General features: G+C 41.5%; 2 protein-coding genes across 2 annotated transcripts in view; both read right to left on the bottom strand.

The window, feature by feature from the left end:
- Positions 1–1510: 1510 nt before the first annotated feature.
- On the bottom strand, positions 1511–3660 carry ppifa (peptidylprolyl isomerase Fa). Its single transcript, XM_062430140.1, has 6 exons — positions 3484–3660; positions 3331–3361; positions 3108–3196; positions 2896–2992; positions 1889–1964; positions 1511–1792 (listed from the first exon to the last, which is right to left on the bottom strand). Exons 1-6 carry the CDS (start codon positions 3625–3627, stop codon positions 1657–1659), a joined length of 573 nt encoding a protein of 190 aa, XP_062286124.1. The 5' UTR covers positions 3628–3660; the 3' UTR covers positions 1511–1656.
- A 1586-nt stretch (positions 3661–5246) lies between these two features.
- Positions 5247–14139, bottom strand: part of zmiz1a (zinc finger, MIZ-type containing 1a) — a 101913-nt gene continuing 93020 nt past the window's right edge. The window contains exons 10-24 of the mRNA XM_062430133.1: positions 13935–14136; positions 13504–13785; positions 13235–13414; positions 12920–12988; positions 12619–12784; positions 12378–12519; positions 11850–12060; positions 11551–11656; positions 11235–11395; positions 11056–11123; positions 10902–10970; positions 10506–10795; positions 9992–10182; positions 8740–9015; positions 5247–8539 (exon numbers count right to left, since the gene is read on the bottom strand). Coding sequence (XP_062286117.1) covers positions 8432–8539; positions 8740–9015; positions 9992–10182; positions 10506–10795; positions 10902–10970; positions 11056–11123; positions 11235–11395; positions 11551–11656; positions 11850–12060; positions 12378–12519; positions 12619–12784; positions 12920–12988; positions 13235–13414; positions 13504–13785; positions 13935–14136 — 2521 coding nt within the window. The 3' untranslated portion in view covers positions 5247–8431. The remainder of the gene's footprint in view (positions 8540–8739; positions 9016–9991; positions 10183–10505; positions 10796–10901; positions 10971–11055; positions 11124–11234; positions 11396–11550; positions 11657–11849; positions 12061–12377; positions 12520–12618; positions 12785–12919; positions 12989–13234; positions 13415–13503; positions 13786–13934; positions 14137–14139) is intronic.

Genomic DNA, 14139 nt, shown 5'->3' with positions numbered 1-14139 from the left:
ACCCTCCTGGGATATCCATGACCTGGATGACTGAGAATCTTCACAGACATTTTGTGAAGTTCCTCTGCAGATGTGTTGTTACCAGTAACTGGGAGGTGTTCACACTGGAGTTCAATTTCAGTCAAAAGCAACACAATGTTTTCTGAGAGCTTCTGTCTGTATAATATTCATTGCCGAAAGTATATGTCTTCATCTTCCCTCTGCACTGCATATGTGAGCCTTACACAAGACAAAGCGTATAGATTATGATAAACAGGTTTTTAATTGATTATTCATGGCTCTTGTGTAAGACTTGTAAAACGATGGAACTGCTGAAGAATAACAGGCCCATCGAGCAGACAGGACTCAATTTCAACACTTTGAGACAAACTGTGCACAGGAAAACCAGAACACAAAAATGGCACCAGCTGACATGGGTGCTGTGTGATAAATGTAGACATTTACAGCAAAAGAACCAGCTTGTACTAGTTGTAAAGATGTCATTGTTTTGCATGTGTATTAAACATTTGGCCACAGCACCACCGTCTTTCAGGCCAAGTTTCCATGCACAATAATATTGGACATGCATTCCAAAAACTAAAACTAAACCAGAGGGTGGGGACCCAAATTATATCAAGTTTGTTACAACATCTCTAGCGCAAACAGAGCGAGAGCTGAAAAGTCTCTATAGCAACGATGTAATCTGAGAATTCAAACAAACGGTGGAAGGTCAGCGTGCATATGGTTTCATTTAGGGGCAAGAGCTGCTTTTTCACGTTGCTTCATTATTTACTTTCATAAAGTATTAGCTCGATAAGCAGCACCACCCAGTCTCTGGCTTTCAGACATGTCCTGGCCTCCTTTCCTCTCTCTCTCTCTCCTGAAGATGCTCTGTGTTTCAAATAAAGAGGCACTGAAGGAAGAGCAGCCCACATATAAGCTAAAGACATTTTCAGGTTTCTTCATGGCTCCAACAGATGAAATCATCTGTACTCACTGTATCCAATGAGGCTAAAGCCCACAGGTCTATCATCTGTCAACTGCATTCATGTGATATTTCAGCTCTGCTGTAGGTGGATGTCACATGATGTCACATCCTGTTTTGATGGACAGGAAGTCGTGCTGGAAAGCCGGTGTCTAAAAAAAGCTGCTGGATCATTTCCAGGAAGTTTTAAAACCAGCAGGGCTGGTGGCACATGAGAGCAAATGTCCTGTGCTGGGACCAGAGCTAGTCAAATCTGAAAATGGTCATTTATTTGACACTAAATGGAGAATAATTGCACAATAAGAACATTTTACATAGTGGATGACTTTCAGTGTGTACACAAAGTGGACGGGTCAAGTTAAAAGTTAGAGTTACGAGGGATATATCACAACTGAGGTAAAAATGTCTTTATGTAGTTCTCAGTCTTTAAATTAGTATTATTTATAAGCAAACTCAAGATATAACCATTTTATACCTGGTTTTGTGGATGAAATAAATCAATAGATCTTTTAACATCATAATCAACAGAAAAAAAACAACAAAACATCAGATTTTAGTGAGGAACTGAATCGCTGAATCACCTGTGACAGTTCCTCCTTGGAAGTGTAATAAAAACATGAGCAAAGGCAAAGTAAATATTAAACTGTTGCATGCTGAGTCACCCTACAGAAGTCCATGTGTGAGTTTAGGTGTTACTTGAGTTCCCCGCAGTCAGTTATGACAATTTTCTTTATCACACCGCCATCGTGTAAACCAAAGGATTCCATCTTTGTGACCACGTCCATACCTTCTTTAACCTGCCCGAACACCACATGTTTACCATCAAGCCTGTGAGGAGACAGACACAACAACTGATTTTAGTGGCTATTAAGTGATTACATTTGAATGTAGTGAGTAATAATGGCAAATTAAAGAGTATTTTACCAGTCAGTTTTAGTCGTGCTGATAAAGAACTGTGAGTTGTTGGTGTTTGGCCCTGAATTAGCCATTGACAGGGTTCCTGCAGGAAATGAAAAGCCAATAAATAAATCAATTAAATGTGATGCATTCAACAAGATCTTGACCTCCTTTCACCAGTGACCCAATAAAAACTGTATGTTCAGGCTTGACTGCAGCACAATAGAAGCATGACACAAGTCAGCAGCTGTGTTAGATGAGGGCCTGTTTCTCTTTTCTGAAACTGACGGAAAAATGTAACATGCAACAGTTTAAAACGAAGCACCAAATAATCAGCATGTGGATTAAGTTTATTCAAGCAAGAGTTATTTTGATTAGTGCCTGTTGACTCTCTAGAAAGTAGGTCATTCACCTGGGGATTGCAAAATCCATATAGCTGGTGGTTTTAGTGCTGCATGAGATTACCACTGCCATCTAGTGGAGAGGCAGGTAAATGAAATACAGCCAATACAAAACCTGACAAAGTGACACTGTGCCATAATTGTTCAATCTGCTGAAAGTTTTTTTTTTCAGGTGGCTGATCAAAAAAAAATAGTAAGACATTTTAAATAATGGTCTTTGACTTGATTGTTCTGTCTGAACAAAGAATAGAAACCTAAATATATTAAATTTACTATGATATAAAACAGAATAAAGTGGCAAATCCCCATATTTGGAAACTGGTACTAGAGAATACTTGGCATTGTTGCCTGATGAATTATGATTAAATCTGTATCAAAACTGTTTGTGAATTTTCTGTTCATCTGGTATTTGTTAAATTCAGTGGCTCTCAAACTTTTTCACATAAAGAACTCTAAACTGACACAAAGACCATGGATCACCTGGTGAGGACCCCTGGATGTCCCCGGACCCTACTTTGAAAAACAATGGTGCTTTTTAGCATTACACAAGACACTTAAAAAGATGAATATGAATCATGGATGGATGCAGGATGGTCCGTTTCATCCTGTAACAGAGATAACTTAGAGATGTACCTGACCCAGTGTGTTTTAATTTGAAGTTTTCATCTTTGAAGGATTTCCCGTATATCGATTTCCCTCCTGTGCCGTTGAAGTTGGTGATATCTCCCCCCTGTGACAGAGGACATGCAGCATCAACACACACACACACACACACACACACACACACACACACACACACACACACACACAGTGCACCTGTATAGATGTCTTCACTATGATCTCACCTGACACATGAACTCAGGTATGACTCTGTGAAACACACATCCCTTATATCCAAAGCCATGCTCCCAGGTACACAGTGCTCTGAAGTTTTCTGCCAAATGAAATCTGTCCATTAGTATTAAAACAGGTACAACTAAACCTGTCTTTAACTGGTGATTTTGGATATACAGTAGGCTACCAGTCAAAAGTTTAATTTTGGAGCATTTTTGGAGCAGTTGAACGTACCTGCAGTCTTTGGCACTTTGTCTGCATTCAACTGCAAGATAATACAAATCACAGTGAAATGAATGAGTTACACTTTGCAATGCACTGCCCATATCTTTGCATGTTTGACTACTGCTGCAGATGGAGAGGCTAAGGCTAAAGCTAGCCAGCTACCTCGATGATTATTCTTCCAAGAGGCTCTCCGTCAGCCTCGATGTCCAGAAACACGACTGGGTTCTTGTCGGGACCGGAGGAAGTCAACCTGGCAGCGGCAATACCCAGCGGGCTGTATCTCATGCGGGTTTTAATCTGATACATCGCTCATTAGCTGACAGGGAGACCTGCGGCCCATGGGTGCTGCTAGTGTTTACCTGTGACGTCACACAGAGGCGGTGCTCAACAGCGACACCACGTGGTAGATTAAGAAAGTATAACTTCAACTTTGATCAAGAAATCGGACAGAAACCCACACTGCATTTTCTTTGTTCTGTCTTTGAGTAGCTTGTTGTGTTACCATGTGCATCCTTTAACCTTAATCCTACTGACTGTCTCCGCAGACCCACAGGTATAATGTTTGACATATCTCATCTATCATCCAAATTGTGCAACCAGTTTGCTCCCAATTATTTAATACCATTGTTTTAACTATTTATGTTTTAATTCGTGCTTTTTAAAACATATTAATGTGAATTGGGGACCCCAGTCAAAAGGCCCAATTCCCCCTATGCAGTTTTGATTAATAGAAGTATTTAATGGGTTCATGTTTGCCATGGGTCCTAATTTAAAGTTTCACACACAGTATAAAATAATAATAATCTGTCGTTTTTGTTTTTTCAGATGACATTAATTACATAACTGATACTGTTTTGAGAGGAAATAAGTTAACATTGTGCTTTTATGGCTGTTTCTTATGGTAGTTCTTGGGGTCCCCAGGGACCCCACACAGTAGTCTTTGTATGTTAATTTATTGGTCAAATGAGGGTTAAACAAGAATATTTTACTTTGTTTATATAATTTGACAATAAAAGTTGAATGAATTCATTTAAATTATAGAAGTTTTAGCAGGTCAATACACTTTTTTCTGTTTTCCTGCTTTAAACTACTGAACACGAGGAGAAACAACTCCTTTAAACAAATTTTCCAAATATTCCGGGTTGGTAATACATCCAAAACTGGGATTTTACAACTTCATAATGTTCCTGTCAAGTGGTCATCAGTATATCTGCATCAGAAACTACATTTGCATCACTACAGAAGACCAAAAACGCCATTATAACAGTTAACACAGTATGTTCTTATTTATGAAAAAGACAAGATTTAATGTTGCTTACCCAATAAATGTATGATCTATCTAATAATCTATCTAATCAAAGTTAATTAGATGCCAACTATGAGGGAAATGTATCATCAACATCATTAGTCTAAATTTAGTAATCTCAGGTAGTGGTACACTGAACTGATCAAACACTGACTGATGGTTTTTCACATTCCTCTTCATAGACCTTTTTGGTTTTTAAAATTTACCTCAAGAATCCTGATCCTCCTTGAATGATTGAATTCATTATTTAAGTGGTGAAATAGACATTTCTCACAGCAGACATTTTAACTTGTCATAGTAGGAAAAGAGCAAGTGCATGCACAATACCAGGACCCTGAAACTGAAGCTGCTCAGTGGAATTCAGATATTGTTAATTTCATTAATTACGTCCATGCTTTTTCCCTGTCACATGTCAAAATGTCCTCTGTTAAAAATGGTTATTGAAATGATTCTGTGCTACTCCAGCTTGTAAACATTTTTGTATGTATTTCATGTGTGAGTCTAATGGCAAAGTCTATGTATCTTTTGTTTTGATGATTATGTAGTATGTGCTGGCTTAATTATGCTGGTTGCACTTTGTATGTCAAGAGACACAGGACATTGAATATGTTTCATCTGAATACATATTTATTAGATAAATATTAAGATGTCACGTCATCTAACTACATACAGATTTGCAAGACTAAAAATCACAATGTTTTTCTGACCAGTTTAGAATATGAAATGATTGTACATAGAATGTACAAAACCAAAGAGACAACTGCCACTTGTTGTGCCAATCACTTCAGATTGTACCTTTATAGCATATTTTGCCAAATTGCATAAAAATGATAAATTTGACAATTTTTTTTTTTACAAACTGTAAATTTGGAAACAAACCCTAGGAGCCACTCAAGGCTCAATGTCTCCAAGTCCCAATTATACCTCAAAAGGTTTTAATAATTTTGTAGCACCTTTATAAAGTACACAGGTAATAGAGAAATACACAGAAGTTTAATATTACACAAAGGAAAATTGTCTTTTTTCTTGGAAACCCCGCGTGGAGGGGTACATAAAGTATTTTACATAAATGAACAGGCGTGGTTAGAGAGGTCTGCACAGACGCAATCAAACACAGACGACTCATTTTCCCAATTCAATGTCTGACAGGAGGATGCAAGCTTTACAAATTCTAAATACACTATGCACACTCCCCCTGGAGAAAATGAATACATTTCTGTTAATGTGTCTCTATTTGTCATTTACATTATTTACACATATCCCTTACATCCCCACCCCATCCTTTGCCACAATCTCCCCTTGTAATGCAAACAGGAGGAAGGCTCCCCCACATTTCATTTTACAATGTTAATTGCATTCTCTTTTAAATCCTCAAATGAATTTCCGCTGTCTGCAATCAGACAGTACCAATTTGTATCGCTCAAATTTCTAGAAGTGATGTGAAAGGTTACAGTTACGCCATGTGTAGGGAGATAAAATATCCCAATGCGGCAGTGCATTGTCTTTAACAAACATACAGAGAAAAACAACGTCTGATCCTTCAGCTGTGTCATATGCAGGTGATTTGATCAACTTTAAAGACCAGTAAAGACATATTTGGTTCTTCTAAAGGATTACAAATCTCAAACTGGGGAACTTTTTAGCTTCCAACACACAGCATATTTTAAGTTGACTATACTGCATAAAACTGTGTAAACCAAATTATATCTGTCATTAAAAACACTGGACAAAAATAATAACTTAAAACTTGAAACAATATAAAATGTGATGAAAATACATGAATCACGTTCACACATTTTTGCAAAGTATGGTTATCAAAAGTTCATATTAGGCCTCGAAACAATCTGAAGGACATTTGCAAATTCTCACTTTAAATAACGAGGATGTTCCAATAATATTAAACAAATATTTTTGGGATAATTTGGACCTCTAAGCTGCATCAATCAACAATCTTTTTGCACAGAAAAATCAGCTCATGTAAAGATGACATGTTTTTAGATACAAAAAAACAAAAAATAATATAAAAAATTACTCATTTTTAACTTGCCTGCTGAGCAATTCAAATCTTCCTTTTCACTGATGAGTTGCCATAACGTGATGGAAAAACCGTACACCAATACACAGGTACTCAACAAAAGGCCAGTGAGAGTGCATTTGGATCTATTCATTACAATATTGGATTGGTTATTGGGGATTGTGTGCGTGTGTTTGTGAGAGTGTGTGTAGTCCTTAACAGACATACAGTACCGTGTAGTTGCCAGTCATGGATAGGTACAGTACTGTACAGTCACAAAGTATTCACAAAGGGTACATACAACAGCTCTGGAAACACTGTTGGATCATGCAGGATGTTTTTTCCCCAAAACTGGATGCAGTTCAACAGTAACAACAAAAGGAAAGGTCAATAAAATCACACAGATGCTTTCTATAAAATACAGTAATTTAAAAACTTCTGTAGATGTCTGTAAGATGTTATACCAACATACTTTCCAGGCCCAAACCCTTTACAAAAAGCATAAGAACTTTGGTGATGTGTATTTGATTAGTCTTAATGTGGGACAAAGATAAAACACACAATAAAAGGACAACAATTAAAAAAAAAAAAACATGAGTTTGAAATAAAATAATAAATATAAAGACGTGAGAAAACGATTTGATCGAGCACATTTAGGCTGAACAAAGACAACAGGAGCCATTGGCACACATGCACAAAATGGTGCTGAATTGGATGAGGAAGAGCGAAATGTTACAATAAATACCACAAGAACGACTGCAGACCCAGTGGAGAAAAAAAAAGAGGACTGAGACAGCTCTCAAGGTGGATTGTTTTCTCGTTCTTCTATTCAATGTTTTTCTTCCCTTTTCTGTCTCAAACTTTCTCTCCCCGCTGCCTTTTACAAACGCTCGCAGGCAAACCAAAGAGAACACAAATACACACACGCGCACAATCACTCACACACTAGATTGCGCAATGTGCGCTCGTTTTCCTCTGTTGACACTCGAGGACATTTAAGCTCATCCTTTCACTGCTCTGATTCTGATGAGGTCGTGCTGAGTTCCAGTTAGTCAACTTTCTCACACACACACACACACACACACACACACACACACACACACACACACACACACACACACACACACACACACACACACACACACACACACACACACACACACACACACACAGGGAAATAAGGGGTCAAAGGGCATGGCATGTGCCAAAGTTTTGGAAGAACACATTTCAAATAGGATAAAAACACTCTTAAAAAGATGATGTTTTTCCCCCTCAGATTCTTGTCTTTTTTCACAAAAGGAAAATCATGATAATAATATAAAATAAAAAGCTACAACACTTTACCTCAAGCTCACAAAGGCTCCTGTCTCCTCCGTGTTGTTCACACATGATGATTATAGCTGCACAGTTTTCAGTTGAAAAGTCACAAATATCATATATGTATATATATAATATCACTTTAGTGCCCGCCAACATGGCTGTAAATGGTGTGTTTAGAGTCAGAGGCGGTGGTACTGGTGAGTGGAATCTTTACACGAGGACAAAAAGGGAGTTTAGGGGATGAGTGGCATTCCTGCCTTCTCCCTTGGAGTTCCCATACAGGTGCCTCTTTTCAGCCGTGCTCCTATGTCACACATTATCTGTTGAGAGACTGTGTGTATGTGTGTGCTTGTGTGAGCACAGGAAGCTGCTTGAACTGTCGATCGGAGGTCAGTGACGTGTGTGGACGGACAGTCAAACATGTCATGACTCCTGTAGGTGAGAGGAGAGTTTGAAGGAGAGGTGAGGGGCTAGTTGTTCTCGAAGAGGGAGAGAAGGTCATCGTTGCTGTTGGCGGGAAGGTCGGGAGGATCCAGGTACGATAGTAACTCGTCTGGGTTGGCCAACTCTGGAAGCAGCTGTGGATAAGAGGTGGAAAGAGATGATGAGTGGCCACACTACACAACCTGAAAACACCTTTATCTTACTGACGCTGGAGGAGTGTGAATTAAATTGAGAGTCCACAAACAGAGCAGGAAGCAAAGACGTGACAGCAGAAGCAGCAGACAATGTTAGCTGAAAACAGGTAGCTTATGGTGCCCAAAGCAGATACACTTACATCCAGGGAGGGTTCAGGCATATCCTGGGCTCCCTGACCCATCTGCCCATCTGAGGAAGGGTTAAAGTTCAGATCGCTGTGGGGGTGACAGTTCTGCCCAGGCTGCTGAGGCTGCGGCTGCGACTGGCGAGGCGGCTGCGATGATTGGCCGCTGTGATGCAAGGGCGGCCCTGACTGGCCACTGTGATGCAAGGGCGGCCCTGTTTGGCTGCCAGGGTGGGGAGACGCATGCAAGCTCTGCTGCATGGAGTTATGTGACTGATCGGGATGGGACATCTGCAGGTGCGAAAGGAAGAAAAAGGAGCGACAGAGATGGAGAGTGAAAAACAAGGAGGAAAGTACAGTGAGAGACATAGAGAGAGTGAAGGAGAGAGTGTTAAGGAAGGGGAGGAGGGTGTGTGGGAAGAAAGGGAGGAAAAGTGAAATGAGTCCCAGCGTGAGTAATATGGAACAGGCCTTTCGAAATGGAAGCTGTGATCAGCAGACATGTACAGCTGCAACATTATACAGTGACATGAGCATGTGAGCATGACTGAGAACACATACTGGCTAGAGGCACAGACTGCACCTTGTTCACATAACAGATCTGAGCCTTAATTTTATTTAGTTTGTAGCAGATTCTTTGGAGATTCGTTCTCCAGATTTATTCCCAAAATAAGCAGAAGAAAAAAGCTTAAAAATGAGACCAAAAGTATTCCTAATTTAAGATTATTACAAGCAGGGTGCGATTTGCCTAGAGGGATGGGGGGATTTCCCCCCCACCGGTCTATATATCCCTACCTCAGCTGACTTATTTTCATCCTGGTGGGGACAAAAATGTATCCCCCCATGATTTATGCTTATTCACCAACAGACCATATAAAAGAAAATAGGTTATTTAAAAAAAGATCTAAGTAAAGCACTACAACGTGAGGACACTCCAGAGTGCAAATTTACATTAAAATCAGAAATGGACTTTCACTGTCAACTCTCGTATGACAATGGAGATGACATCCAACTTCACATAATGATGCAAAAAGATGACAGCAGTAATAGGCTCCAATAGTATTAGGTTCCACAATCTATATAGGTTTGCTGTGGTTCTGATTTGTTTTCATGAATAAAAGACTTTTTTTTTAATCCTCCCCTCTGATTTTTTTTTACAAATTGCACCCTGACTACAAGCTATTGGTATACTTTTTTCACCACTATTATACTGGCATAGCATAATGGCAGAGGAAAGCTATCAGCTCTGTAAGTCAACCATACTTACTGCATCATTCATGCCGTGGCTGAGGGGCTTGTCTTGGGAGAGAAGACCACCAGGTCCATCTGGAGGGTGGGAGAGCTGGGGGCCATGGATGAAGTCACTCATGGGGGGACCGCCTCCACCTCCTCCAACTCCACCACCAGCAGGGTTTCCGTGAGGGAAGTCAAAGTTCCCTTGGCCGTGGTAGCTATTGCCTTTAAGGACCCAGAACAAACTGCGGTTTGGCTCTGCTGACTTGTTTGATAAATCCCTAATGTTGCAAAAAAAATCTTTTCAAAGTACTTACATAACTTAGATACATGTTTCACTTTTTTTTTTTTTTTTTACTGTTATGAAACATTTATCAGGGCAATGAGGTTCAGCATAAAACTCTCCCTGGGGCTGTTTCTTTGTTTAATGCACTGGAGAAACATCAATAGTTCCTGCTGTAAAATGCTAAATAGCTCACTTTTCTTACAAACACGCTGACTATCCTGTTATTTATCTACACAGTAGGATCCTGGCTGCTTTTCATTACCTGCTCCTGGGTAATCTACCCCGTTGCCACTACCATGTTGACCTGGGTGAGGGGGGTAGGGGCTGGGACCTGGTCCAGGGCCAGGACCAGGTCCTGGGCCAGGGCCAGGGCCGGGCCCTAGCTGGGCTATCATCTCCATCACATTGGGCATAGTCATCTGACTGGGGCTCATGGTCTTAAAGCGCTTGGCAAGTGGTCCGTCAGGGTCCTCTTTGATGTGTAGCTCAGACTTAATGGGGACAGGTCGCCAGCTACATGTTGGATCTATAGTGACTTCCTCGAACTCTGAACTGTTGAAGGAGAAATTGGAATGTGTTCAGAACACTTAAATCAAAATAAGTGTTCTGAACTTACTTTGAATCTGAATTCAGCAGATTAAATTAAATAAAAACCTACTTTTGAATGGCGTTTAGGATTCCCCACATGTACTGGTCCACCTCCAGACCTTCTAATAATGCTGTTTTACTGTAAGTAGACAATAAACATTAGATATACTTTTTTTTAACAGTCATTCAATTTTACATCCCCAAAAAGTAACCTTTTCACTTACTTGCATACAGGACACCTCCATGTCCCCCTCTCACAGTTGAGCTGCAAGTAGGATTCCAGATCAAAGCACTGTGGAGAAGAGCACCACAAACACTCATCACAATTAATCCCACTCTTGGGAACATGAGACCATTTATCATTAACAACAAACTTTTACTGCCTCCTTATATCTGAACAAACCTGGACATGTTTGCAGTCATGCCCTCGTGCAGGTAGCTGGATGCGCCGGAAGGTAATGGGACATTTCAGCGACACTTTAATTGCCGTCTGCTCCACGCCATCTTCCCCGTTAAGAGTGGTGTTGCCTGCTGAGGCCGCTACGCTGCTGAAGTTCCTCTTAACTGAAAGGAGACGATTTTAAGAGGGAAGGTACAACTTTGTGAGTAGTTGCAGGTGTATTTCAAGACATGTTTAAAGCAAACTATGAAAAATGGGTGTGAACTCATGTAATTGAGATGTACTTTTTAACTATGCTAAGAGACAAAATGAGCCATACTCTTGGTGATGCAGTGTTCTGCAGGAAGGAGTCTCTTCTTTAGGAGCCCCTGGAGGACGGATCGCACAGATGGCCTGTGGACCAGCTGCAGCACAAACAGGTGGGACTGCAAAGCAACACAAGAACATGAAAACAAACAGAATTAGTACAGACAGCTGCACCTCAAGTCTATTTAGCACTATGCGAATACCAAGTTAATTCATCTGCGTGAGAATCATCACAGCTGATCTTTTTTGTTGAATGGAATAACAATATATACTGCACTTTAAGTGTTTCTATATTTAAGTGTGCACACTCACACAGCAGCAGGCAGTGACGGTTATCTGGATGGTGTTTCTTCCCGGTTGGCAGACGTGCTTCAGGTGCAAGGGTTTGTGGGAGGTTTTGTTGTCCCCCCTCTCGATGGTGAGGGGCGTGGCGTTGACACTGACCTGGACGGAGGCGGGCCAGTTGGTGTTCATCTGCCTGTCTTCGTGGTGGTAGCACTTAAACTGGAGCTCAAGGTCTGACCTACGGTGATAGCAGGACAAGTGAGACAATGGTAAGCTATCATGTATATGTACATACATATATGTGTGTATTTTCAATAGTTTACATGAGATAGTTACATAAGTATATGTATGTATGTATCCAGTCATAGTATGTTTTAGGTGAAATGGGAGTCACATTCTTGAATGTTGCCTTCAGAGCAGGTTGTCTTAAAGATATATTACCGAAAGTTGCTTTTTTGTATGAATTTTATGATACAGAACATGTGCTTGTGGAGCAGACTGTGCACTGACAGGGACAAACATAATGGGAATGGAAGGCTTGTGTGGTGGTCTTACCTCCACATGAGGGTCTGGTGGACGGACGGTCGAAGGTGGAAGACGTGGTTACTGACAGCCAGGTTGTGTTCCAGGCGGAAAGGCTCCAGCACCACCCCGTCTCTGACTGGGAACGTCAACCGCAGCTCCTCATTGGGGTTAGCTGGGAGAGAAAAAAAACAAGGTATTGTTTTCTGAAATGAAAAGAGCACGAGGATAAAACAAATACGTCATAAAATGAACCAACTGCTGTGGTACTCACATGGAGGGGGCGGAAGTGCTGTCATATTTGGCTTCATGTCGGGTTGAAATGGGGGCTTCACATCCTGGTTTGGCGAAAGGTACGGAGGAATACTACTTCCTGGGGTCATAGGGGGTGTGGGGTTTCCAGGGACTGGCGAGTGAGGGTAGTTACCCGGCCTGGGGGGCTGTAAAAGACAGGAAAGTCAGATGATGAAAACATCTGTATAACCCATTTCACATACATGCCTCACAAGTCACAAGTCTTGACATAAGTTAAAGTGAAGCACTTTTTCTTTTGGATAGAAAGTTAAAAAACATACCCCATTTCCTTGGCCGTAGGAGTATCCACCACCAGAGAAGTTGGTGCTTTGACCATTGAAGGGCTCTTGCTGTAAAGGAAATAGAAAGCAATAACAAGTTGAAACAGATCCTTACAGCCCGAGGCATATACCATGCAGTTGTTTTTGAAATGTGCTGCATTCAGGGCCAGTGCTATAAAAGTAACTGGTGATTTTTCTGCCTTTGCTTTACACACAATGCATGCTGGGATAGGCTCCAGCCTCTCCTCAAGTAGAATAAGTGGATATAGAAAATGAATAGATGATTGGTTGGCATTTATAGAGATGGTTGCAGACCTTGTAGTACTGGCCCATGGGCATGCCAGGTGGGTATTGTCCTTGGCCCTGCTGCCCTGGCATCCTCTGTCCCGGGTAGTTAGGAGAGGGCAGCGGCCTGGAGGCATTTGATGTGGGGTACTGCCCCTGCTGTGGTGGGAACTGACTGTTAGGCCCGTACTGCTGGCCTCCATAACTTGCCTGAAGGAAAGATAAAGGAAAGAAAGTGTAAAAGAAGAAGTAAAGCACACATTAAGGTGCTATGGGACACATCAGAGCTCTCCACTCACCTCCCCAGGATATGGCCTTTTCATCCCCTGCATGGGCATGCCTTGTCGAGGTCCTCCGGTATAGCCTTGCTGAGGCATCCTTTGGCCATGAGCACCAAAAGGTCCCATGCCTGGGGTTCGAGCCTGGTTCATGCCCATGGGAGGCCCACTCATATTAGGATTGTTCATAGCTGATCCCATGCTGGCTGGATTCATACCTCCAGGGGGGCCTCGTGGGCCTGGCTGGTTCATGAACTGGCTATTGTAAGCCTGAGTTGGGCCCATTTGGAACGATGAACACATCTGGAGGAAAAACAGAAGGAGTATTTAATAATAATATTTGGAGTCTTCAGCAGGTGGTTGGATAATAGCTTCCTGTGTATATTTGTATTTACAAGCTATTTGGCAAGTGGACACAGCTGTAAACATCTGTCAGCAGGTGTGTACCATACCTGCCCATACTGGTTCATATCTTTATTCTGGGTCTCCTGCAGAGCTGCCACAGTGGCTGTTGCTGTGGCTGTTGCCGTAGCAGCGGCAGCAGCGACAGCGGCAGCAGCAGCGGCGGCAGCTGGCTGTGCAAAGTCACCAGGAGGACGTGAGTGGGAGGTCATCCCCATACCTCCTGGAGGTGGGTTAGGGCCTCCAGAATAACTG

This window comes from Scomber scombrus, chromosome 12 (genome assembly GCF_963691925.1).
Source record: "Scomber scombrus chromosome 12, fScoSco1.1, whole genome shotgun sequence".
NCBI lineage: Eukaryota > Metazoa > Chordata > Actinopteri > Scombriformes > Scombridae > Scomber > Scomber scombrus.
The sequence above is the reverse complement of the archived record's forward strand: the minus strand, read 5'-3'. Positions and strand labels throughout refer to the sequence as shown.

Excerpts from the sequence above, each read along its gene's own strand:
- ppifa (XM_062430140.1), bottom strand. The coding sequence starts at position 3,627 with ATGTATCAGATTAAAACCCGCATGAGATACAGCCCGCTGGGTATTGCC. Across the intron at positions 3,197-3,330 it reads CAAAGTGCCAAAGACTGCAG|AAAACTTCAGAGCACTGTGT; the intron begins GTACGTTCAACT and ends TTCATTTGGCAG. Across the intron at positions 1,793-1,888 it reads AGCACGACTAAAACTGACTG|GCTTGATGGTAAACATGTGG; the intron begins GTAAAATACTCT and ends GTCTCCTCACAG.